General features: G+C 44.5%; 1 protein-coding gene across 1 annotated transcript in view; it reads right to left on the bottom strand.

The window, feature by feature from the left end:
* The window catches only part of LOC121553208 (protein eyes shut homolog), a 67,513-nt gene extending 41,976 nt beyond the window's left edge, over positions 1 to 25,537 (bottom strand). The window contains exons 1-3 of the mRNA XM_045217002.1: positions 25,458 to 25,537; positions 22,827 to 23,047; positions 7,326 to 7,498 (exon numbers count right to left, since the gene is read on the bottom strand). Of these exons, the coding sequence (XP_045072937.1) occupies positions 7,326 to 7,498; positions 22,827 to 23,047; positions 25,458 to 25,529 (466 nt within the window). The 5' untranslated portion in view covers positions 25,530 to 25,537. The remainder of the gene's footprint in view (positions 1 to 7,325; positions 7,499 to 22,826; positions 23,048 to 25,457) is intronic.
* Between the last annotated feature and the right edge of the window lie 1,202 nt (positions 25,538 to 26,739).

The raw sequence follows: 26,739 nt of genomic DNA, 5'->3' as shown, positions 1-26,739 counted from the left end.
CGCTGCTAACAAAGGTTCTTGGCAGGCGAGCAACAATTCAAATTCCCTACATAATGTTCACTGCTGGTAGCTAGGGGGACAATAACTAATCCCAGTGATTATCAATTACAATCAACAGCTTACTAGTTGTAAACGCATCGTTGATTCAATAACGCTGCCTGCCTTCTCCCTTGTTCTCTCTTCATTTTAGCATCGACCACTGATCCACTGGATTGACACCAGGAAGGGACTTAATGGGAATATCCCCCCCCCCGGCACACCAATCAGACCCTGGTCGTGCTCAGAACATTACACTCTACACCGTAGCAAATATATTGTAACTTGCATATTCTTTCTGTATTTCTCCCTCAGCCCTTCTAGCCCTCCCGGCCATGGCTAAATACAATGCCAGCGTCCCAAATGGCACCTGATTCCCTTTATAGTGCACTACTTTCCTTTTAGTGCACTACAGTTTTGGAGATTTGTGAAAAGTATTCCTCAGTCTGAGGTGTCCCCACTTACGCCAGTGAACAGTTAGCTTTTCACTTAGCGCCAGCTAGTAAGACGCTTCAGGAGGAAGCTGTAATCGCTAAGCAAGCAGCGTGAGGTCCTTCACAGAGCTCCCCTCCGTGCCTGCGTCAGTGCTCCTCTGTTTGTGAATTATTGATGCATCTTTACGGAGAAAAACATTCTGCAGTTATTGTTTGGTCTGGTTTGTATTTTGGTTTCTATATTGGTTTTTATATTTCCACAGTCTTTATTGAATGGCTGCTTCACGGCTTTTTAGCAACAGCTCAATCTGAGCTTCTATAGTCAGTTTGAACTGATTGTCTGTGGATGTTCCCTCAGTGTCATGCAGCATGTTGTTTTTTTTAACCTCTGCTCACTGGGTGCAGCTTCCCTCTCTTTCTCTTCCTCCTCCCCTTCTCTGTGGTTGGTTGCAGGGAGTCAGCTGACATGAGCATGAATTCCTGTTGAGCTTCTTGTCAAGGGTCACATACATGTAATGTACATATAACATGCTATTTCTAGGACAGAATAGTCTCAGGGATCAGGGCTCTGTACACTACATTTGACAAAGGATAGTGAGGTATCCACAGGGTACAAATCCCCTCCTCCATCAAATATCATAAACAAGCGCAAAAGGTTGTTCTGTAGGTGGAGCCCAGGCGTGACCCCTAATCGACAGCTTCAACAACGGTTGTGGAAGATCTGTGGTGTTCTATTTGTATTCCCTGACACCCTGTGCACCCTAAGCGGGGTTGAACAGCAACCGGATGCATCCATTTTTCAGCTAATACAGCTAATACTGCTAATACAGCTAATACAGCTAATACAGCTAATACAGCCTACAGTACCTGCCTTTTCCTCTGAAACCGGATGTCGGAACTCCGCTCAGGCGTCTTTTTGCGCCTGCTACGTTAGCTTACATCCTGTGTGATGGCACTGAGAGCAGTGATTGGTCTCCTCTCTAGATGGCCTGAGTGTGTTCCATTGGGATGAACTGAACATGGTGGTGCCATGTCCAAAATGGCACCCTATTCCCTAAATAGTGCACTACTTTTGACCAGATCCATCAGGAAGTGCATTATGTAAGAAATAGGGTGCCATTTGGGATGCTTCCACAACCATTAAAAATGTAACCTACCGACCCTTCCCCTGCTCCCACCCAATCTATACTGATACAGGAAGCCTTAAGGCTGACTTATTGGGAGTAACTTGTGTTATTATATTTGTTGTAAACCGACGGTTTGAACAACACAAATCAATAGACACCATAAAGCCTGCTGTTGTTATTCTGAGTTTGAGTTCACCTCGTGTAGTCTGGTACTAACTCCTGCAGCTCGGAGTACTGTATTATTAGACACTACAATAGAACACATACCAGAAGCTCTGTGAGCTAAAACATTAACTATTTTCACCAAATACAGAGGAAGTTTATATTGTGTTCTCCTCTCCCCATGGAAATGCATGTCTAACACATTAAAAGACCTTGGCTGACATGGCTGGCTGCCATTCAATCAAACCTTGCAATGGGGAAAATACACAACATTGCATCTAGGCAGAGAAAATAGATCCCCGTTTCGAAATAAATCAGGAGAAATGAAGAGGTCGGATTCCCAAATGAAAATAAAATAAATGAATAATGATTCCCATCCATTTGAGATTGAGGCCTGCAGATTTCTTTGAACTGCGTGTAGCCCATTGAACCCATCCACAGCTGTGGGGAAATATGTCCTACAACAAGCCACAAAATAACACTGTCATCTAATCCTTCCATCATGAAGAGAATAAGTAAGAGAGGAAGTTTAGTATTATCTCTGCTGTTATAAATGTGATAGCCAGGTCCCAGATCAGTTTGAGCTTTAAGAGAGGAAGTTTAGTATTATCTCTGCTGTTATAAATGTGATAGCCAGGTCCCAGATCAGTTTGAGCTTTAAGAGAGGAAGTTTAGTATTATCTCTGCTGTTATAAATGTGAAAGCCAGGTCCCAGATCAGTTTGCTAACTCCTATTGCGTGACAAGACATGAGAATGACCATCAGAGTTGGCAAGAGGAACCAGGCTAGACCAGGAACCAGGCTAGACCAGGAACCAGGCTAGACCAGGAACCAGGCTAGATGTGTGTAGTAGTGTAGAGATACATCTTTCTAAGCGTGGACAGAACACCTGAACAGCTGTGGCACAACTCAGAGATATAAGGGGTTACAGAAAAGTAGAGAGAGGGTGGGCTGTTTGGGATTCATCAGTTATGCAAATCATTTTGGGAATAATCAATCTGTTTAAATGAACACTCTTTTTGAGTTGAGGACCTACACACATATTATTCTCACTGTATATCTGGGTTGGGATCAATTCCATTTCAATTAAGTTGATTCAGGAAGTAAACTGAAATTCAGAATCCAATTGTACTCATTGAAAAGCAATGATGAACATTGGAATTTCAGTTTGCTTCCAGAATTGACTGAAGGTAAATGGAACTGACCCCATCCCTGCTGTTTATTAAGAATGAGATGCTTATTGACCTTCATGGACCTTCTATGAGAGGTTTGAGGCACTTAAGGATGTTCTATCACCCAGGTTGGTGGTGATGGACTAAAGGACGTTCTATCACCCAGGTGGTGGTGAGGCATAAAGGACGTTCTCTCACCCAGGTGGTGGTGAGGCATAAAGGAGTTCTCTCACCCAGGTGGTGGTGAGGCATAAAGGAGATTCTCTCACCCAGGTGGTGGTGAGGCATAAAGGACATTCTATCACCCAGGTGGTGGTGAGGCATAAAGGACGTTCTATCACCCAGGTGGTGGTGAGGCATAAAGGACGTTCTATCACCCAGGTGGTGGTGATGGCATAAAGGACATTCTATCACCCAGGTGGTGGTGAGGCATAAAGGACGTTCTATCACCCAGGTGGTGGTGAGGCATAAAGGACATTCTATCACCCAGGTGGTGGTGAGGCATAAAGGACAAAACATTAAGAACACCAGCTCTTTCCATGGCATAGACTGACCAGGTGAATCCAGGGGAAAGATATGATCCCTTATGGATGTCACTTGTTAAATCCACTTCAATCTGTGTAGATGAAGGGGAGGAGACAGGTTAAAGAAGGATTTTAAGCCTTGAGACAATTGAGACATGGATGATGTATTTGTGCCATTCAGAGGGTAAATGGGCAAGACAAAATATTGAAGTGCCTTTGAACGGGGTATGGTAGTAGGTGCCAGGCACACTGGTTGTGTAAAGAACTGCAATGCTGCTGGATTTTTTTCCACACAGTTTCCCGTGTGTATCAAGAAGGGCCCACCACCCAAAGGACATCCAGCCAACTTGACACAACTTTGGGAAGCATTGGAGTCAACATGGGCCAGCATCCCTGTGGAATGATTTCAACACCTTGTAGTCCATGCCCCGACAAATTGAGGAAGTTCTGAGGGCAAAAGGGGGCGGGGGCGGTTAACTCAATATTAGGAAAGTGTTCTTAATGTTTTGTGCGCTCAGTGTAGAAAATCCATATTGTTGATGTTTTTCTAAAGGGTATTGTGCTTAACAGCATCCACCACACATCCATATTGTTTCCTAATGTTTTCCCCTCTCTCAGTAGCTAACCTTGAACTCCACAAACCCTTCAATATTCCACAGAGTGAATAAACAGACTGAACAGTACAGTACTGTAATAGTAAATACAGTACACACAAAAAAAACACATTCTCAAAATTATCTTTCTGAGCTGAAAATCCATCATTCATGTTTTTTGAAGACGGCAAAACATGCATGTATGTTGACATACCTTCCTACACACTCTGTATCTATAACAACATGTATGTTGACATACCTTCCTACACACTCTGTATCTATAACAACATGTATGTAAAGAGTTAGCTTAACCATTAGGGAAAGTAGCTGCACGTCCAAACGAAGCACGAGGAAAACGCTGACTATGTCTCAAATGGCCTCTTATTCCCTATTTAGTGCTCTACTTTAAACCAGGGCCCCTATATATTGCCTGTGATGGTATCTGTTGGTATATGGATTTAAACCAGGGCCCCTATATATTGACTGTGATGTTACCTGTTGGTATATGGATTTAAACCAGGGCCCCTATATATTGACTGTGATGGTATCTGTTGGTATATGGATTTAAACCAGGGCCCCTATATATTGACTGTGATGGTATCTGTTGGTATATGGATTTAAACCAGGGCCCCTATATATTGACTGTGATGGTATCTGTTGGTATATGGATTTAAACCAGGGCCCCTATATATTGACTGTGATGGTATCTGTTGGTATATGGATTTAAACCAGGGCCCCTATATATTGACTGTGATGTTACCTGTTGGTATCAGGATTTAAACCAGGGCCCCTATATATTGACTGTGATGGTATCTGTTGGTATATGGATTTAAACCAGGGCCCCTATATATTGACTGTGATGGTATCTGTTGGTATATGGATTTAAACCAGGGCCCCTATATATTGACTGTGATGGTATCTGTTGGTATATGGATTTAAACCAGGGCCCCTATATATTGACTGTGATGGTATCTGTTGGTATCAGGATTTAAACCAGGGCCCCTATATATTGACTGTGATGGTATCTGTTGGTATATGGATTTAAACCAGGGCCCCTATATATTGACTGTGATGGTATCTGTTGGTATATGGATTTAAATTCAAATGTCAGCCACTCTCAGTGTGACACGCTAAGATTAAATGACTCTATTTGGCATCCAGGCACTCAGCTCAGACTGTGTGTGCGTGTGTGTGTGTGTGTGTGTCAGAAAGATAGATAAAGAGTGACTGTGTGTGTGTGTGTGTGTGTTTGTGGGCATGTGGTGTGTGTGTGTGTGTGTGTGTGCCTTCTGTGCCAAGGGCTCTCTCCACCAAGCTGCCTCCTCATTAGATTAGGGCTCTCTCCACCAAGCTGCCACCTCATTAGATTAGGGCTCTCTCCACCAAGATGCCTCCTCATTAGATTAGGGCTCTCTCCACCAAGCTGCCACCTCATTAGATTAGGGCTCTCTCCACCAAGCTGCCTCCTCATTAGATTAGGGCTCTCTCCACCAAGCTGCCTCCTCATTAGATTAGGGCTCTCTCCACCAAGCTGCCTCCTCATTAGATTAGGGCTCTCTCCACCAAGCTGCCTCCTCATTAGATTAGGGCTCTCTCCACCAAACTGCCTCCTCATTAGATTAGGGCTCTCTCCACCAAGCTGCCTCCTCATTAGATTAGGGCTCTCTCCACCAAGCTGCCTCCTCATTAGATTAGGGCTCTCTCCACCAAGCTGCCTCCTCATTAGATTAGGGATCTCTCCACCAAACTGCCTCCTCATTAGATTAGGGCTCTCTCCACCAAGCTGCCTCCTCATTAGATTAGGGCTCTCTCCACCAAACTGCCTCCTCATTAGATTAGGGCTCTCTCCACCAAACTGCCTCCTCATTAGATTAGGGCTCTCTCCACCAAGCTGCCTCCTCATTAGATTAGGGCTCTCTCCACCAAACTGCCTCCTAGCGTCTTCTCCAGTGGGTGAACTTGTACATCAGTTTAATTAGAAACATTACTGGATTCATAGTCCTTCACTGTGCCCGAAATTCCCTTCATAGTGCACTACTTTTCCCTTCATAGTGCACTACTTTTCCCTTCATAGTGCACTACTTTTCCCTTCATAGTGCACTACTTTTCCCTTCATAGTGCACTACTTTTCCCTTTATAGTGCACTACTTTTCCCTTTATAGTGCACTACTTTTCTCTTCATAGTGCACTACTTTTCACTTTATAGTGCACTACTTTCCAAGTAGGGCACTATATAGGGAATAGGTTACCATTTGGGACGCAGCCCTTGACTGTAGGTTAACCCTTATTGAAGGTGACCGCTTGGAAAACCAAAACACTAAACCAGCTAGCTACTTAGAAAATATCCTTTTAAGAACTTATCAGAGCTCCACCGCCTCTCTGGAACATCCAGCAGAGTAGATAAATACACTTTGTAAAGCTATTGATTATTATCACCCTAATGTTAAAATCCATTCGCAAAGGAAGACACAAGCTTTTCCCCCAACAGGATTTCCATTTCATTAACTTCTCCCTGTTACTTCCTTGCTGTTCTTCACTATCTTTCATCTCGCCACTGTTGCCTCTCAACCGATCCCCGAGACTGTGGAGCAGACCTGGGTTCAAATAGTATGTGTTTTCTTTCACATACTTTGAGTGTTTGATTTGAGCCTGCCTGGAGTGCCAGCTGGGCGGGGTTTGCACTTTTGGTACTATTCTATTGGTCCCGTTGCACTAGGCCAGGTCAATCAAGCTCATTTGAAGTATTTGAAAGAAAATAGATACTATTTGAACCCAGGTCTGATGCCCTGAAGTTTTGTATCCTTTACACACATCTGTGCCAACATGAGCCTTACCGTGCTGGCCGTACCGAACGCCGTCCTTTCAAACAAGAACAAGTGTCCAGCAACAATGGTCAATGAGTGAATGACTTACCAGGCTAACTAACAGCTCGGTATGGCTCAGTAGTGTGAAAAGGGTATTAGAGTACTGTATGTATGGGTCTAACCTTCCTCTACGCAGCAGGCCCTGTCACACTGCATGTCTGATATGCATCACAGGAGGTTGGTGTCACCTTAATTGGGGAGGACGGGCTTGTGGTAATGGCTGGAGCGGAATCAGTGGAATGGTATCAAATACATCAAACACATGGTTTCCAGGTGTTTGATGCCATTCCATCTGCTCCGTTCCAGCCACTATTATGAGCCGTCCTCCCCTCAGCAGCCTCCTGTGATATGCATGTATTATGTATAACTATAACGTTATATATTATATATAATATATTATGTCTATATCTTACCATCATCACACAGCAGGCCCTGTCTTCCGTAGGGGCAGAGACACACAGTTTCCTGGTGAGACTTGGGGATGCAGGTGGCTCCGTGACCACAGGGGCTCCACTCACAGGCTGTGAACTGGCAGAGCCGACCAGAGTAGAGAGGAGGGCACTCACAGAACCAGTCCTCTGCATCACTATACACAGGCAGAGAGAGAGACAGACACACACAGAGAGGAGAGATCATTACGACCAAGGGGAAATGGCCCCTGATAGTTCTAGTGATGTGGTTTCTATCTAGGTACAGGGAAGAGAGAGAGAGAGAGAGAGAGAGAGAGAGAGAGAGAGAGAGAGAGAGAGAGAGAGAGAGAGAGAGAGAAAGAAAGAGAGAGAGAAAGAGAGAGAGAGAGAAAGAAAGAAAGAAAGAAAGAAAGAGAGACTAGACTATACTAGTCTCTCTCTAGACATTAATACTAGACATTGAGGAATTTGAAACATCCTCTGTCAACGTGTACAAGTCTGGGACAGTAATGGTGCAGGGCATCCTCATGCAGTTCCAGCAGGACTTTTACTGGATCAAAGAGAGAGCATAGCAGGAAAAGCTCTCTCTCTGTGACGACTCCCCCATCCTGAGTGAGTCTGATCACACCTCTTCAAACTGTCCTGCAGACGAGGATAGTCACCCCCTCAGCACTGAACACACCCAGGTACCACAACTGCACTGCTCCTCCATCATTGAGAGGGGTAAAATCACAGAGATGGAGAGAGACATGGTGGAGCTCAGAGAGCTAGTCCACACAATCCAGACAGGTCAAACCCACAAAACAGACCAGCACAACAACACCCCCCCAACAAGACTCGGAGGGCAGAAGGTGGAGATGGACAGCTGTCTGAGAGAGCTGTCTGCTCTACGGCTGTCTGAGAGAGCTGTCTGCTCTACGGCTGTCTGAGAGAGCTGTCTGCTCTACGGCTGTCTGAGAGAGCTGTCTGCTCTACGGCTGTCTGAGAGAGCTGGCTGCTCTACGGACTGAGATGAGAGAACTTAAAGAGGCACACATGACACTGAAGGAGGAGGTGAGAAAGCTGAGGACCACCACATCCACTGAGGACACACAAAAGCCCAAGATTGTGCTCCTCATTGACTCAAATGGCAAATACATTCAAGAGGAAACTTTTTCCCAAACACAAAGTGGCTAAACTCTGGTGCCCAAACACTAGGCATGCCCTGGAGCTGTTGTCAGAGGACAGACTAGGGTCCCCCAGCCACATCATAATTCACACGGGCACAAATGACCTGAGGGCCCAGCAGGAAATGGTGGCCACAGCACTCAAGGGAGTGATTGAAAAAGCTTCTTCCACTTTCCCCAGTGGTTATCTCCACCCTGCTACCACGAAAATACTTTCACCCTGCCACCATCCAGCGGGTGAATGTAAACATTTTCCGAGACTGTGCCTCAAAACCTAATGTCTACCTGGCCCACCACTCCACCCTGGACTTGAACAGCCTTTACGACCAGGTCAACCTCTACAAAGAACTAAATAATATTAAGAAATGCTACAGATGGAAGGAAATTAGTGTGGAAATCTACAAAAAAACTATTAGGCAACAACAAATTCAATCCCTTCCAGACAATTTCCTGGACAAAATGTTTCACTGTAATAGTGAAGGTGTAAACTTGGCAGTAGAAAACCTAAACGGTATATTTGACCTCTCAGCTTCCCTATCAAATCTAAAAAATGTCAAGCAGACAATCTAAGAAAATTAACAACAATGACAAATGGTTTGATGAAGAATGCAAAAACCTAAGAAAGAAATTGAGAAACCTATCCAACCAAAAACATAAAGAGACCCAGAAAACCTGAGCCTACGCCTTAACTATGGTGAATCACTAAAACAATACAGAAATACACTACGGAAAAGGAAGGAACAGCACGTCAGAAATCAGCTCAATGTAATTGAAGAATCCATAGAATCTAACCACTTCTGGGAAAATTGGAACACACTAAACAAACAACAACACGAAGAGCTATCTATCCAAAACTGAGATGTATGGATAAACCACTTCTCCAATCTTTTTGGGTCTATACCAAAGAACAAACAGCAAAAACATATACATGATCAAATACAAATCTTAGAATCAACTATTAAAGACTACCAGAAGCCACTGGATTCTCCAATTACATTGAATGAACTACAGGACAAAAGACAAACCCTCCAACCCCAAAAGGCCTGTGGTGTTGATGGTATCCTCAATGAAATGATAAAATATACAGAACACACATTCCACTTGGCTATACTTAAACTCTTTAACATCATCCTTAGCTCTGGCATCTTCCCCAATATTTGGAACAAAGGACTGATCACCCCAATCCACAAAAGTAAAAAGGGTACCATTTCCATAACAAAGACATCACCTACAGAGAGATGATTTTATTTAGATGAACCTGGAGAAGAGTCCCGTAAGCAAGCTGGTCCTGGGGCTCTGTTCACAAACACAAACAGACCCCAAAGAGCCCCAGGACAGCAACACAATTAGACCCAACCAAATCATGAGAAAACAAAAAGAGAATTACTTGACACATTGGAAAGAATTAACAAAAAAACAGAGCAAACTAGAATGCTATTTGGCCCTAAACAGAGAGTACACAGTGGCAGAATATCTGAACACTGTGACTGACCCAAAATTAAGGACATCTTTGACTATGCACAGACTCAGTGAGCATAGCCTTGCTATTGAGAAAGGCCGCCGAAGGCAGACCTGGCTCTCAAGAGAAGACAGGCTTTGTGCACACTGCCCACAAAATGAGGTGGAAACTGAGCTGCACTTCCTAACCCCTTGCCAAATGTATGACCATATTAGAGACACATATTTCCCTCAGATTACACAGATCCACAAAGCATTCGAAAACAAATCCAATTTTGATAAACTCCCATATCTATTGGGTGGAACACCACAGTGTGAAATCACAGCAGCAAGATTTGTGACCTGTTGCCACAAGAAAAGGACAACCAGTGAAGAACAAACACCATTGTAAATGCAACCTATATTTATGTTTATTTATTTTCCCATTTGTACTTTAACTATTTGCACATCATTACAACACGGTATATAAACATAATATGACATTTGAAACGTCTTTATTCTTTTGGAACTTTTGTGAGTGTAATGTTTACTGTTCATTTTTTATTATTTATTTCACTTTTGTTTATTATCTATTTCACTTGCTTTGGCAATGTTAACATATGTTTCCCATGCCAATAAAGCCCCTTAAATTGAAATTGAAATTGAATTAAATGTAAATGTAATTGAAAGAGAGAGAAGAGATGATCAAGTAATCAACAACTTGATGGATGCAAACACTGTATTCAACACTGTGATGAATCAACAGAGATGAGCAAAAATATGAACAATATCTCGATCAGCCCCAGATGGAATACATCCAGTATGATGTACTGAGTTCTGCAGAAAGGAGCTGCCACGTTAGATGGATTGACTGGCTGGTTGAGGAGATGGATAGGTGTTATGTTATAGATTTAATTCAGATAACACGTCAGATTCAACAGCAGGTGTGTGTGTGTGTGTGTGTGTGTGTGTGTGTGTGTGTGTGTGTGTGTGTGTGTGTGTGTGTGTGTGTGTGTGTGTGTGTGTGTGTGTGTGTGTGTGTGTGTGTGTGTGTGTGTGTGTGTGTGTGTGTGTGTGTGTGTGTGTGTGTGTGTGTGTGTGTGTGTGTGTGTGTGTGTGTGTGTGTGTGTGTGTGTGTGTGTGTGTGTGTGTCTGTGTGTGTGTGTGTGTGTGTGTGTGTGTGTGTGTGTGTGTGTGTGTGTGTGTGTGTGTGTGTGTGTGTGTGTGTGTGTGTGTGTGTGTGTGTGTGTGTGTGTGTGTGTGTGTGTGTGTGTGTTCTGCCTCTTTCTACTTCGTACCAAAATGTAAACACATCTGTGCTTTCAGTGAATGCAGATAATAACCGGTGTCCCAAATGGCACCCTATTTCCTATGGACCCTGGTCACAAGTAGTGTTCTATATAGGGAATAGGGCACCTTTTGGGACGCAAACAATAACCTGCAGCAAACCAATGATTGGGAGTGGTTGAGCAAAACAAACATATGGCCCAAAAAGTATACACAAGAATGTCCTATCCTATCCCCCTCCTCCTCCTCCTCCTCCTCCTCTTCTCAATTGATATTCATGCGGTTACATTATCTCTGGGTTGGAGAAGAAGTGGAGGGTGGGCTATCATATTATTTACACTTCATAAGCTCCTCTGTAAGAGCCACACACTTTTCAAAGGTATAATATCAGATACAGGAGGCATTGGTGGGGTTTCTCATCTATACATTAATAATGGGTGTTGAGCAGCCAGCACTGCGGGATGTATTTTCCTTCCTTTTCTCCACCAGAAACTGGCTTCCAGAAATTAAATATTTACCTTCTGTCGCTGGAATTTAGAACTGTTGGAATGACTGCATGGATTACTGCTTAGAAGGAAGGAAAATAGACTGTAAAGTCAAGTCCTGTTTTCAGCATCAATGTCACACAGACTGTTAATGGTGGTAAATATTATCAGTCAAATGGCATCCTAACCCCTATATAGTGGCCCTACTTTTGGCACTATCTCTGAGCACTATCTCTGAGGACTATCTCTGAGCACTATCTCTGAGCACTTTCTCTGAGCACTATCTCTGAGGACTATCTCTGAGTACTATCTCTGAGCACTCTCTCTGAGCACTATCTCTGAGCACTATCTCTGAGCACTTTCTCTGAGCACTATCTCTGAGCACTATCTCTGAGGACTTTCTCTGAGCACTATCTCTGAGCACTATCTCTGAGCACTATCTCTGAGCACTATCTCTGAGGACTTTCTCTGAGCACTATCTCTGAGCACTATCTCTGAGGACTTTCTCTGAGCACTATCTCTGAGGACTTTCTCTGAGCACTATCTCTGAGCACTATCTCTGAGGACTTTCTCTGAGCACTATCTCTGAGGACTTTCTCTGAGCACTATCTCTGAGCACTTTCTCTGAGCACTATCTCTGAGCACTATCTCTGAGCACTTTCTCTGAGCACTATCTCTGAGCACTAACTCTGAGCACTTTCTCTGAGCACTATCTCTGAGCACTATCTCTGAGCACTATCTCTGAGCACTACCTCTGAGCACTTTCTCTGAGCACTATCTCTGAGCACTATCTCTGAGAACTATCTCTGTCACTACTGGAGAAGATGATCCAGCGAGGCTCCTCTTTGATGATCATTCTCATCCCCTTCCATGTGGTGGTCAGTGTGATCATGACGGTCTCGTCCCAGCTTCAGGTCAAAATAAGTGCACTATCCAGGGAATAAGGAGGCACTTGGGACGTACACTTAGTGAATGAATGACCCAACAATGTTTCTCAATGTGAGCAGACGTCCAAGTCATTTACACACTTATTTAAATAACAGCTGATGACTTGTTACATTTTACATTTACGTCATTTAGCAGACGCTCTTATCCAGAGCGACTTACAGTTAGTGAGTGCATACATTTTCATACTGGCCCCCCGTGGGAAACGAACCCACAACCCTGGCGTTGCAAGCGCCATGCTCTACCAACTGAGCTATAGGGTACTACAATTAATATTCAACTAAATTATGATATAGTAGGCAGTACATTGTTTTTTAAGAAATTGCAAATCTATTTTCATTAAAAGGTGAACATTTAACATATTAAATGTTACTATTTAACATGTTCCTTTCCTGAGGATGGCTCACCCCTCACAGTTCTGGGTGACTTCAACCTCCCTACGTTTACCTTTGACTCATTTCTCTCTGCCTCCTTCTTTCCACTCCTCTCCTCTTTTGACCTCACCCTCTCACCGTCCCCCCCTACTCACAAGGCAGGCAATACGCTTGACCTCATCTTTACTAGATGCTGTTCTTCTACTAATCTCACTGCAACTCCCCTCCATGTCTCCGACCACTACTTTGTATCCTTTTCTCTCTCGCTCTCCTCCAACACTACTCACTCTGCCCCTACTCAGATGGTAATGCGCCGTCGCAACCTTCACTCTCTCTCTCCCGCTACTCTCTCCTCTTCCATCCTATCATCTCTTCCCTCTGCTCAATCCTTCTCCCACCAATCTCCTGATTCTGCCTCCTCAACCCTCCTCTCCTCCCTTTCTGCATCCTTTGACTCTCTATGTCCCCTATCCTCCCGGCCGGCTCGGTCCTCCCCTCCTGCTCCATGGCTTGATGACTCATTGCGAGCTCACAGAACAGGGCTCCGGGCAGCCGAGCGGAAATGGAGGAAAACTAGATTCCCTGCGGACCTGGCATCTTTTCACTCCCTCCTCTCTACATTTTCTTCATCTGTTTCTGCTGCTAAAGCCACTTTCTACCACTCTAAATTCCAAGCATCTGCCTCTAACCCTAGGAAGCTCTTTGCCACCTTCTCCGCCCTGCTGAATCCTCCTCCTCCCCCCCCTCCTCCCTCTCTGTGGATGACTTCGTCAACCATTATGAAAAGAAGGTTGACGACATCCGATCCTCGTTTGTTAAGTCAAATGACACTGCTGGTCCTGCTCACACTGCCCTACCCTATGCTTTGACTTTCTCCCCTCTCTCTCCAGATAAAATCTTGCGACTTGTGACGGCCGGCCGCCCAACAACCTGCACGCTTGACCCTATCCCCTCCTCTCTTCTCCAGACCATCTCCGGTGACCTTCTCCCTTACCTCACCTCGCTCATCAACTCATCCTTGACCGCTGGCTATGTCCCTTCCGTCTTCAAGAGAGCGAGAGTTGCACCCCTTCTCAAAAAAACATCACTCGATCCCTCTGATGTCAACAACTACAGACCAGTATCCCTTCTTTCTTTTCTCTCCAAAACTCTTGAGCGTGCCGTCTTTAGCCAACTCTCTTGCTATCTCTCTCAGAATGACCTTCTTGATCCAAACCAGTCAGGTTTCAAGACTGGTCATTCAACTGAGACTGCTCTTCTCTGTGTCACAGAGGCTCTCCGCACTGCTAAAGCTAACTCTCTCTCCTCTGCTCTTGTCCTTCTAGTCCTTCCTGTCTGCTGCCTTTGATACTGTGAACCATCAGATCCTCCTCTCCACCCTCTCCGAGCTGGGCATCTCCGGCGCGGCTCACTCTTGGATTGCGTCCTACCTGACCGGTCGCTCCTACCAAGTGGCGTGGCGAGAATCTGTCTCTGCACCACGTGCTCTCACCACTGGTGTCCCCCAGGGCTCAGTTCTAGGCCCTCTGCTATTCTCCTTATACACCAAGTCACTTGGCTCTGTCATATCCTCACATGGCCTCTCCTATCATTGCTACGCAGACGACACACAACTAATCTTCTCCTTTCCCCCTTCTGATAACCAGGTGGCGAATCGCATCTCTGCATGTCTGGCAGACATATCAGTATGGATGACTGATCACCACCTCAAGCTGAACCTCGGCAAGACGGAGCTGCTCTTCCTCCCGGGGAAGGACTGCCCGTTCCATGATCTCGCCATCACGGTTGACAACTCCGTTGTGTTCTCCTCCCAGTGTGCGAAGAGCCTTGGCGTGACCCTGGACAACACCCTGTCGTTCTCCGCTAACATCAAGGTGGTGACCCGATCCTGTAGGTTCATGCTCTACAACATTCGGAGAGTACGACCATGCCTTACACAGGAAGCGGCACAGGTCCTAATCCAGGCACTTGTCATCTGGATTACTGCAACTCGCTGTTGGCTGGGCTCACTGCCTGTGCCATTAAACCCCTACAACTCATCCAGAATGCCGCAGCCCGTCTGGTGTTCAACCTTCCCAAGTTTTCTCACGTCACTCCGCTCCTCCGCACACTCCACTGGCTTCCAGTTGAAGCTCGCATCTGCTACAAGACCATGCTGCTTGCCTACGGAGCTGTAAGGGGAACGGCACCTCCGTACCTTCAGGCTCTGATCAGTCCCTACACCCAAACGAGGGCATTGCGTTCATCCACCTCTGGCCTGCTGGCCCCCCTACCTCTGCGGAAGCACAGTTCCCGCTCAGCCCAGTCAAAACTGTTCGCTGCTCTGGCACCCCAATGGTGGAACAAGCTCCCTCACGATGCCAGGACAGTGGAGTCACTCACCACCTTCCGGAGACACTTGAAACCCCACCTCTTTAAGGAATACCTGGGATAGGATAAAGTAATCCTTCTACCCCCCCTTACCCCACCCCCAATAAAAAAAAAAAAAAATTAAATAAAATAAATACATATTGTAAAGTGGTTATCCCACTGGCTATAAGGTGAATGCACCAATTTGTAAGTCGCTCTGGATAAGAGTGTCTGCTAAATGACGTAAATGTAAACGTAAATGTTAATCTCATAGGTACTGCAGATCTAAGACCTAGTTGTATATCATTTCCATCTGTTAATAGTAAGTACATTCCAGGACTGGCATGTCACAGGAAGCCTCTGAAACGGCACCCCAAAATAGATATTATGCATAATACTGTATGGAGTGCACTATATAGGAAATATGGTGCTAAATTTAGTGCACTATATAGAGAAAAGGGTGCCATTTCAGACGTATACACAGTCTTCACGATCAGCAGGAACTAATGATAGCATGATCATTAGCTGTAAGGTCAGTGTCCTGGTTTATGGACCTCAGTTAAACATCTATTCCATTCTGATTGAGCTTTAACACACTTCTCAGTCAGGTAATAGGCTTTAAGTGTTAACTGCTCACGTGGCTCCTGCAGGATCAAGTGACCGTCGCTCTCTTCACTGGCAACTAGCAAATGTGTCTGACCTGGTATCTAAAAACTGCCACATGAAGATGTGTCTGACCTGTTATCTAAAAACTGTCACCTGATGATGTGTCTGACCTGTTATCTAAAAACTGTCACCTGATGATGTGTCTGACCTGTTATCTAAAATCTGTCACCTGATGAACACTTGTGTTTGTGTTAAAACGTGTTCAGTGTAATATACAGTACATAGTGTCCTTTAACAGGGGTATGTTGGATTTGTATACAAAATATAAAGATTTGAGACCAATCTCCTGGCTGTGCTTTCAAACTAGTGACAGCGATGACTCTGAACATATCTAGTGATGGTGATGACTCTGAACATATCTAGTGATGGTGATGACTCTGAACATATCTATTATTGCCTGTGGTTGTCGTTTCAGAACACCATAGACTACTTGTCTGTAAGAACACAAAGATAGTGTATCTCTCTAAGATGAGCAGATGTCTGGCAAACCCCAATATCCTGATGACCTTATTACCGTTCAAAGGCACTTACATGTTTTGTCTTGCCCATTCACCCTCTGAATGGCACACATACACAGTCCATGTCTCAATTGTCTCAAAGCTTAACAATAAGTGCTAGTCGGTGTTTTAAATGCAGCTATTGATAGGATTTTGCTTTGTAGTCTATCGCCTTAGTCAGTTTGGCTTGACCACCTACTTACTGCAAACACTTTTGAGATAAAATGTACAAAGACACAAAAAATATCCTCCCAAAGGTTTTACTTTGAATTCAGAAGGAATTCAGAATGCAGCGTTTGCTGGGTGCAAATGCTGTATTCATTTCAATGATAAATTCCTTTTCCTCTTGAAACAAAAGCTGCACCATACATTATAAAACTATACCATACATTCACTCCCTGAAACTTGTACCTGGAGTCACTGCTAGGCATAACTACCTAGGTCATGATCAAACTGGGTTAAAAAATGTTCTCCACATTTCACAACGTTCTCCAACACATTTGACAAGTAAAAATAATAAGCTGTCACTACCACGGGTGATTTTATAAAACATGTAAAATAACCCTGTTGAAACAAACCCTGCTGAATAATTTATGGGAAATGTGAGGCGGGGGCGGCCGGTTATAGCTGTTCATGAGGTTTTGTTCTCGGTTCACCAGAATCATAACCCATCCATCTAGCACGGTGACAGTTCGCCACTTCGGATTCTGCGGCTTTGGCTCGCTGAAACTTCTACGGGGAAACTTTAGCTGTTTAGTTGGCCTTTGGCTCGCTGAAACTTCTACGGGGAAACTTTAGCTGTTTAGTTGGCCTTTGGCTCGCTGAAACTTCTACGGGGAAACTTTAGCTGTTTAGTTGGCCCTGGTCGCCATAACAGTCGTAACTTTAAGTTTTGGCATCGAGTCAAAAGATGAAGGCGGCGTCTGTATGAAGTACTGCCCAGCTAAAGATCCACTAGGCTTATCACTGGCCCTGCAGTGGTGGAGGCTAGTCTTCATCTAGGATCACTGGTATTATCCTGCCGCCAATATACAGAATGTCATTTTGAAATCTAACCACATACTGTAAATGTAATGCCTCCAGCCAACCATGTAATAATATAATAATAATAATAATATAATATAATAACATAATAATAATATGCCATTTAGCAGACGCTTTTATCCAAAGCGACTTACAGTCATGTGTGCATACATTTTTACGTATGGGTGGTCCCGGGGATCGAACCCACTACCCTGGCGTTACAAGTGCCATGCTCTACCAATTGAGCCAGAAATGTATTGTAAGATGGAGTTCAAGTAAACACTATTCAGCCCTATGCAGCACATAAACAATTTGTAGTTCATGCTGAAAGCAATGCATGAAAACCACACAACACACATAACAGATATTAACAACATCCTATTGGAAAATACTCAACTCCCATATATAGACAGAGCTCTACTACATTATCCTGTCTGTCTGTCTGTCTGTCTGTCTGTCTGTCTGTCTGTCTGTCTGTCTGTCTGTCTGTCTACATAATCAATCATCACAATCATTGTATTAATGACAAATAATGACCATGGCAGCTTTTCACAGAGTGTATTAGACCAGAGTCATCACCTGACATGTCTATAGATCTGAGCCTTACAACTGCCACTTAATTAGTACAGGACTGTAGAGGCAGCCTCCCTAATGCCACCCTATTCCCTACCAGACCCCTGGTCTAAAGTACTGCACTATTCATGGAATAGGGTGCCATTTGGGACGCGGGCAGAGTCGAATGTCCTATGTGGGGTCTGGTAGTAGGTGCCAGGAGCACCTGGTAGTAGGTGCCAGGTTTGTGTCAAGATCTGCAACACTGCTGGGTTTTTACCGCTCAACAGTTTCCTGTTTGTCATCAAAGAGAAAGGAGGACCAAGGCACTCTTCATATAATTAATTAAAATGCCTTTATTAGTATGACATGTTCAATAGAAACAAGGTTTTAAAAATACATCTGACGCGTTTCGGCTGCATGGCCTTCATCAGGGAGTACCAACATCTACTATTGTGTACCTTAGTAGTGCTTCTCTTCCTCCTCTTTCTACTAGTTTCCTGTTTGTATCAAGAATGGTCCACCACCCAAGACATCCAGCCAACTTGACACAACTGCATCGGAGTCAACATGGGCCAGCATCCCTGTGGAACGCTTTAGACACCTTGTAGAGTCCATGCCCCGACGAATTGAGGCTGTTCTGAGGGCAAAAGTGGGTGCAACTCAATATTAGGAAGGTGTTCTCAGTGTATGACATTAGGCACCACACAGCTTGATTACCCGAGAGCGCATCTGACAGAGATATCATGTGCAGGCCAATCCATTATTCATTAGTTCATCTGCTACTCAACAGATTAAATATGTAGCCTTGCCTTTAATAATTAATAGCAATGTGTTTGTGTGTGTGGTTCCTGTAACGTTCTAGTCCTTCAATGGTAGAGGAGACAACAAGAAGTCCTTTGTGTGTGGAACGGTGTGTTTGTGTGTCTGAAACAAGGTGTCTTTGTGTGCGTGCATGTGTGTGTGTACGTGTGTGCGTTCACACATAGATAATATGATATGTGTGTATGTGATTTACATATTCACAACAATCACTAAACAGAAACACACTTTGTAATCAAATGATTGCCTGTGGTAAAAATCGGAATACCCTTTTGTTACCACATATTTAATGTAATCAAGCCTCTGATTACAACCATTAAGAACTAAAGTGTGTATGTGTGTGTCAACCCTACCCACGCCAGCCAGCCACCAGCCAACCACCCACCCACCCACCCAGCCAGCCACCAGCCAGCCAGCCACCAGCCAGCCAGCCAGCCAGCCAGCCAGCCAGCCAGCCAGCCAGCCAGCCAGCCAGCCGCCAGCTAGCCACCAGCAAGCCAGCCACCAGCCAGCCAACCAGCCTCCAGCCAGCCAGCCAGGCACCAGCCAGCCAGGCACCATCCAGCCAGCCAGCCAGCCAGGCACCAGCCAGCCAGCCAGCTAGCCACCCACCAGCCAGCCAGCCACAACAACATAATTATATATTTATATACAGTGCATTCAGACCCCTTCCCCTTTTCCACATTTTGTTAGTTACAGCCTTATTCCCCCCCAAAAACTCATTAATCTACACAGAATACCCCATAATGACAAAGCGAAAACAGGTTTTAGCAAATACCTTATTTACATAAGTATTTAGACCCATTGCTATGAGACTCGAAATTGAGCTCAAGTGCATCTTGTTTCCATTGATCATCCTTGAGATGTTTCTACAACTTGATTGGAGTCCACCTGTGGTAAATTAAATTGATTGGACATGATTTGGAAAGGCACACACCTGTCTATATAAGGTCCCACAGTTGACAGTGCATGTCAGAGCAAAAACCAAGCCATGAGGTTGAAGGAATTGTCTGTAGCGCTCCGAGACAGGATTGTGTCGATGCACAGATCTGGGGAAGGGTACCAAAACATTTCTGCAGCATTGAAGGTCCCCAAGAACACAGTGGCCTCCATCATTCTTACATGGAAGAAGTTTGGAACCACCAAGACTCTTCCCACGGAGCAATCGGGGGAGAAGGGCATTGACCAGGGAGAACCCGATGGTTACGCTGACAGAGCTCCAGAGTTTCTCTGTGGAGATGGGAGAACCTTCCAGAAGGACAACCATCTCTGCAGCACTCCACCAATCAGGCCTTTATGGTAGAGTGGCCAGATGGAAGCCACTCCTCAGTAAAAGGCACATGACAGCCCGCTTGGAGTTTGTCAAAAGGCACCTAAAGCACTCTCAGACCAGGAGAAACAAGATTCTCTGGTCTGATGAAACCAAGATTGAACTCTTTGGCCTGAATGCCAAGCGTCACGTCTGGAGGAAACCTGGCACCATCTCTACGGTGAAGCATGGTGGTGGCAGCATCATGCTGTGGGGATGTATTTCAGCGGCAGGGACTGGGAGACTAGTCAGGATTGAGGGAAAGATGAACAGAGCAAAGTACAGAGTTCCTTGATTAAAAATTTGCTACAGAGCACTCAGGACCTCAGACTGGGGCGAAGTTTCACCTTCCAACAGGACAACGACCCTAAGCACACAGCCAAGACAATGCAGATGTGGCTTCGGGACAAGTCTCTGAATGTCCTTGAGTTGCCCAGCCAGAGCCCGGATTTGAACCCAATCGAACATCTCTGGAGAGACCTGAAAATAGCTGTGCAGCGACCCTCCCCATCCAACCTGACAGAGCTTGAGAGGATCTGCAGAGAAGAATGGGAGAAACTCCCCAAATACAGGTGTGCCAAGCTTGTACCGTCATAACCAAGAAGACTCAAGCCTGTAATCGCTGCCAAAGGTGCTTCAACAAAGTACTGAGTAAAGGGTCTGAATACTTATGAAAATGTGATATCAGTTTTGTATTTTTTATAAATTTGCAAACATTTCTAAAAGCCTGTTTTTTCTTTGTCATTATGGAGTATTGTGTGTAGATTGATGAGGAAAAAATCAATTTAATCAATTTTAGAATAAGGCTGTAACGTAACAAAATGTGGAAAAGGTCAAGGGGTCTGAATACTTTCCTAATGCACTGTAACCCTTAATATGAAGTGTTTTCAAAAATGGTAACGTGTACATGCTAATAGCATGCTTAGTTAAAAGAATGGAGACAACTAGAGTTGTCCTACTCTTGGTTTTACTCATCAAAATAGCTTTAGAAGAAAAATAGATATAACAAATGTAGTATACAGTATAGCTTGGTTTTCATATATAACATTTTACTACATTAAACTAGCAAAACCAGAGGGGACGCTTCCCTTGACTCAGATTAGTTTATTGGAAGTTCTGCTGCTACATCTCACATGAAGATATTGTCTCTGTCTCATCTAACTGTTCCCTCTTGACCGGCGTACCTCAAGGATGTATTCGAAGTCCCTTATCTGTTATGTGGGATGCCTTGAATGTAGGACATTTCAAAACACAACGAACAGAATGAACATACCCAAACAGTAGCCAATCTATCTATAATTCAATCGCACAATTCTTTTGAACATATATGTCCTCCAACTCTTTAATGAGTCATTTTCTTCGGAAGTATCCTTAGGGGACCGTTGTACATCATCACTATAGGCTGCAGCATTATCTGATTTTAGGTCTAAGTTCCAAATGGCACCCTATTCCCTTTATAGTGCACTACCTTGGACCTGTAGGCATAGGGTGTCATTTGTAGGGTATAGGGTGCCATTTGGGACCAAGACAGTGTTTGTTTGTTCCTCATTGAGAATTAGGCCTAATGATTATTCCTAGGACCTTGAGTTGTTTCTTCTATAAACTACAGACAATGTGCAATGTTCAGTCTTAATTATTATTATTATTATTATAATTCACTGCAGGTAGATTGTATGTTTTCATAATAATAAATAATAATAATATATTTGTTTTATATAGCACTTTTCATTACAAGTAGAATCACAAAGACGCTGAGCCTTAGACATTTATGATAAAAAACACAATTCTATCAATAGATCTCAGTAATATGCAAATGTAGACAGGCTGTAGAAGACAGAACGATTACATTAAGACAGAAAGCAATCAAATCACCAGCCATTATGCCCACAGCCAATCCTTTAACCATCTAGTATCATGCCAGAGCCACCCAGGTCAATTGACTGAATGAAGATTGCTCTGTGAACTCTCTATAACCCTATACCAGCTATGGGGTTCAAGAGGGTTTGGCACCGTGATGGAATATAATTCACACTCATAATTAACAACGCTGAGGGTAGTGCGTTGCGTTTGGCAGCCTTGATGATCTGACCACAAAAATATTATTAACCTTCTTTTTTCATTTGTGTGAAGTGTGCAATTAGCAAAAAATATATTTTAAAAAAATGGATTAACGTTGTCAGCGTGTAAAGGGTAGAGAGTCAATGTAACCTTTAGCTATTTACTGAATTACCAGGCTCCTGGTCAAAGACTCTTACCATAGTGGACTGAAACATGCCTGGTAGGATGAATGGTAGGACTCTTAAGATAGTGGACTGAAACATGCCTGATAGTATGAATGGTATGAATCAATACCCTGTGATATGGCCGGCCCTCTAGCCTCTCACATTGTCATTAGCCTTGATGTACCTGACCTTCATTAAGAGTCCATTACTACTAATCAATGTAGGAAAGTTAAAGTATTTTAACACCATTAGGTCACATTATATAGAGCTGGATAATTCAGTATTTTCCCTTTAGCTCTCAAAGACAGTATTTCAATAACACTAATATTGTATTAAAGACTAATGAAATATCCACATGGTCATATCCTACCTGACACAGGTGCCTCCGTTGCGGCAGGGCAGGTGCTGACAGACAGGTGTGTCACAGTTTTGGATGTTCCTCCCGCCCATTGCCTCTCCTGCTATGTAGATGTCCTTATTGTTGACCTGCAGCTCCCTGATACAGCCTACAAACCCCGTCACCTCCCTGGTGCTGGCAGGCTGATCCCTATGGGAGGGGACGTCCCCCAGGAAAATAGGCCCCAACGCTACCTGGAAGGATGTCACATAGACAAATGTATGCACAACTTCAAAGGCAGGTAGGTAGGCAAGAAGGGGGACAGGTGTGCGTACACACGCACGCACGCACACACACACACACACACACACACACACACACACACACACACACACACACACACACACACACACACACACACACACACACACACACACACACACACACTAGTTATCAGCAATGCTTGTTTAGTCTTTTCTACACAGTCCATGTCCTTCACTGTATAGTTCATTACATCACAGTTCTATCTAAATGACTACAGATATTTAGTTTTCTTTAATCAGTTATGATATGACACTGACTATACAAAACATAGACTGACCAGGTGAATCCAGGTGAAAGCTATGATCCCTTATTTATGTCACTTGTTAAATCCACTTCAAATCAGTGTAGATGAAGGGGAGGAGACAGGTTAAAGAAGGATTTTTAAGCCTAGAGACAAATGAGACATGGACATGTGTATGTGTGCCATTCAGAGGGTGGAATGGGAAAGACAAAATATTGAAGTGCCTTTGAACGGAGTATGGTAGTAGGTGCCAGCATTGGATTCAACATTGGCCAGCATCCCTGTGGAACGCTTTTGACACCTTGTAGAGTCCATGCCTCCGACGAATTGAGGCTGTTCTGAGGGCATAAGGGGGTGTTGCAACTCAATATTAGGAAGGTGTTCCTGATGTTTGGTATACTCGGTGTAGACAAGACCTGCAATGGTAATCAACAATACAAAATCTTCAGGTAAGGTAAAGTATGCCTACATCCCAAGTAGAACCCTATTTCCTACATAGTGCACTACTTTTAGGGCACTACTTTTGACTAGAGCCCTATGGGAAGTAGTACATTATATAGGGAATTGGGTGCCATTTAGAATGCAAATCAGGTGTTTTCTGGTTGGGAATCCAGTGAACCGACAACTTATCACCCATAACAGTCAATTTAAAGCTGCAATATGTAACTTTTCAGGGCGACCCGGACAAATTCACATAGAAATATAAGTTATAGATCTGTCATTCTCATTGAAAGCAAGTCTAAGAAGCGGTAGATCTGTTCTATGTGTGCTATTTCTATGCTTCCCGGTCTTAAGTTTCGTTTTTGCGGTTTTGTAAACCAGCTTCAAACAGCTGAAAATACAATATGTTTGCTTATGAAAAATATATTTCACAGCAGTTTAGATGGTACAATGATTCTCTACACTATGCTTGCTTGTTTTGTCACATAAACTGTAATTAGGCGAACTATTCTAATTTTAGCAACCAGGAAATGGCGGAGCACTTTCTGCATAGTGCATCTTTAACAAGTGAGATATAACCATACACACTAGACATGCTAGGCTTCAGAAAAATAACCTGAGGTATTTTCAGTTCGATAGACACTGAGTGTACAAAACATTAAGAACATCTTCCTAATATTGAGTTGTCCCCCCAAAACATTCTTGATACACACGGTAAACTGTGTTGCGTGAAAAAGCCAGCAGTGTTGCTGTTCTTGACAGAAACCGGTGCGCCTGGCCATACCCCGTTCAAAGGCACTTCAATATTTTGGCTCATGCATTCAAATAAAATAAAATAAAATTGTGTTTGTCACATGTGCCGAATACAACAGGTGTAGACCTTACCGTGAAATGCTTACTTACAAGCCCTTAACCAACAATGCAGTTCAAGAAATAGAGTTAAGAAAATATTTACTAAATAAACTAAAGTAAAAAATAAAATAAAAAGTAACACAAAATAACAATACCGAGGCTATATACCCTCTGAATGGCACACATTCACAATCCATGTCTCAAGGCTTAAAAATCCTTTAAACTGTCTCCTCTCCTTCATCTACACTGATTGATGTGGATTTAACAAGTGACATCAATAAGGGATCATAGCTTTCACCTGGATTCACCTGGTCAGTCTATGTCATGGAAAGACAAGGTGTTCTTAATGTTTAGTATAATCAGTGTATGGTGCATGTTATGCTTTCCCTGTATTAACTCATTTACAATATCTGTATACATCACTGCTGTCGTGCATGCAAGAACACGCGCACTCGTCACACACACACACACACACACACACACACACACACACACACACACACACACACACACACACACACACACACACACTACAATGCATGTTTGATTGAGTCCTCTGCTTGTGATACAGTATAATCACGATACATGAATTGATCATAGGAAATATTCCCTCAGTACAAATGCCAAACCTAGACAATGTATGGCTACATATCAGGGGACTCGGCTGAGATAACTGGCGCTCCATCCCAAATGGCACTCTGTTCCCTATATAGTGCACTCATTTTGACCAGGGTCCATAGGGGGCACTATATAGGAAAAAGGGTGCCATTTGGGATGCAGTCCTTGAGTCAGATAACTGGGCTTACCTCTGACACGGGCTGGAACAAGGATTCCTCCTGATGTTTCACTGTTCCATTATCTACTGCTATTTCAATCATACATGACCCTCCACTCCTACCGACAGGCAGCCGATATCTGTGGAGAGAGGGAGGGAGGGAGGGAGGGAGGGAGGGGGATAGGGGGAGAGAGAGAGGGCAGGAGAATGAGAGAGGGGGGAGAGAGAGAAAGAGAGAGAGGAGAAAGAAAGAGAGAGAGGGTTGAGAGAAACAAAGGAGAGACAGACAGACAGAGAGAGAGAGAGAGAGAGAGAGAGAGAGAGAGAGAGAGAGAGAGAGAGAGAGAGAGAGAGAGAGAGAGAGAGAGAGAGAGAGAGAGAGAGAGAGAGAGAAAGAAAGAAAGAAAGACCAGAAGAGAGAGCAAGAGAAAGAAAGAGGGAAAGCAAGGGAAGGGAAATCTCATAAGAATTTGCGGTATTCACAATAAATCCATTTAAGCATGAAAATTATGCAGACTTGGAGAGAGGCGACTGAGAGGAGGCTGAGAGGGAGGAGAGGAGGCTGAGAGGCAACAGAGAGGAGGCTGAGAGGAGGCTGAGAGGGGAGAGAGGAGGCTGAGAGGAGACTGAGAGGAGGCTGAGAGGAGGCTGAGAGGAGGCTGAGAGGAGGCTGAGAGGAGGCTGAGAGGAGGCTGAGAGGAGGCTGAGAGGAGGCTGAGAGGAGGCTGAGAGGCGACTGAGAGGAGGCTGAGAGGAGACTGAGAGGAGACTGAGAGGAGGCTGAGAGGAGGCTGAGAGGAGGCTGAGAGGAGACTGAGAGGAGGCTGAGAGGGGAGAGAGGAGGCTGAGAGGCGACTGAGAGGAGGCTGAGAGGAGGCTGAGAGGAGGCTGAGAGGAGGCTGAGAGGAGGCTGAGAGGAGGCTGAGAGGAGGCTGAGAGGAGGCTGAGAGGCGACTGAGAGGAGGCTGAGAGGAGGCTGAGAGGGGAGAGAGGAGGCTGAGAGGAGACTGAGAGGAGGCTGAGAGGAGGCTGAGAGGAGGCTGAGAGGCGACTGAGAGGAGGCTGAGAGGAGGCTGAGAGGAGGCTGAGAGGCGGCTGAGAGGAGGCTGAGAGGCGACTGAGAGGAGGCTGAGAGGAGGCTGAGAGGAGGCTGAGAGGCGACTGAGAGGAGGCTGAGAGGCGACTGAGAGGAGGCTGAGAGGAGGCTGAGAGGCGACTGAGAGGAGGCTGAGAGGAGGCTGAGAGGAGGCTGAGAGGAGGCTGAGAGGCGACTGAGAGGAGGCTGAGAGGCTGAGAGGAGGCTGAGAGGAGGC

This window comes from Coregonus clupeaformis, unplaced genomic scaffold, assembly GCF_020615455.1.
Source record: "Coregonus clupeaformis isolate EN_2021a unplaced genomic scaffold, ASM2061545v1 scaf0885, whole genome shotgun sequence".
NCBI lineage: Eukaryota > Metazoa > Chordata > Actinopteri > Salmoniformes > Salmonidae > Coregonus > Coregonus clupeaformis.
This window is presented reverse-complemented; position numbering and strand designations above follow the sequence as displayed.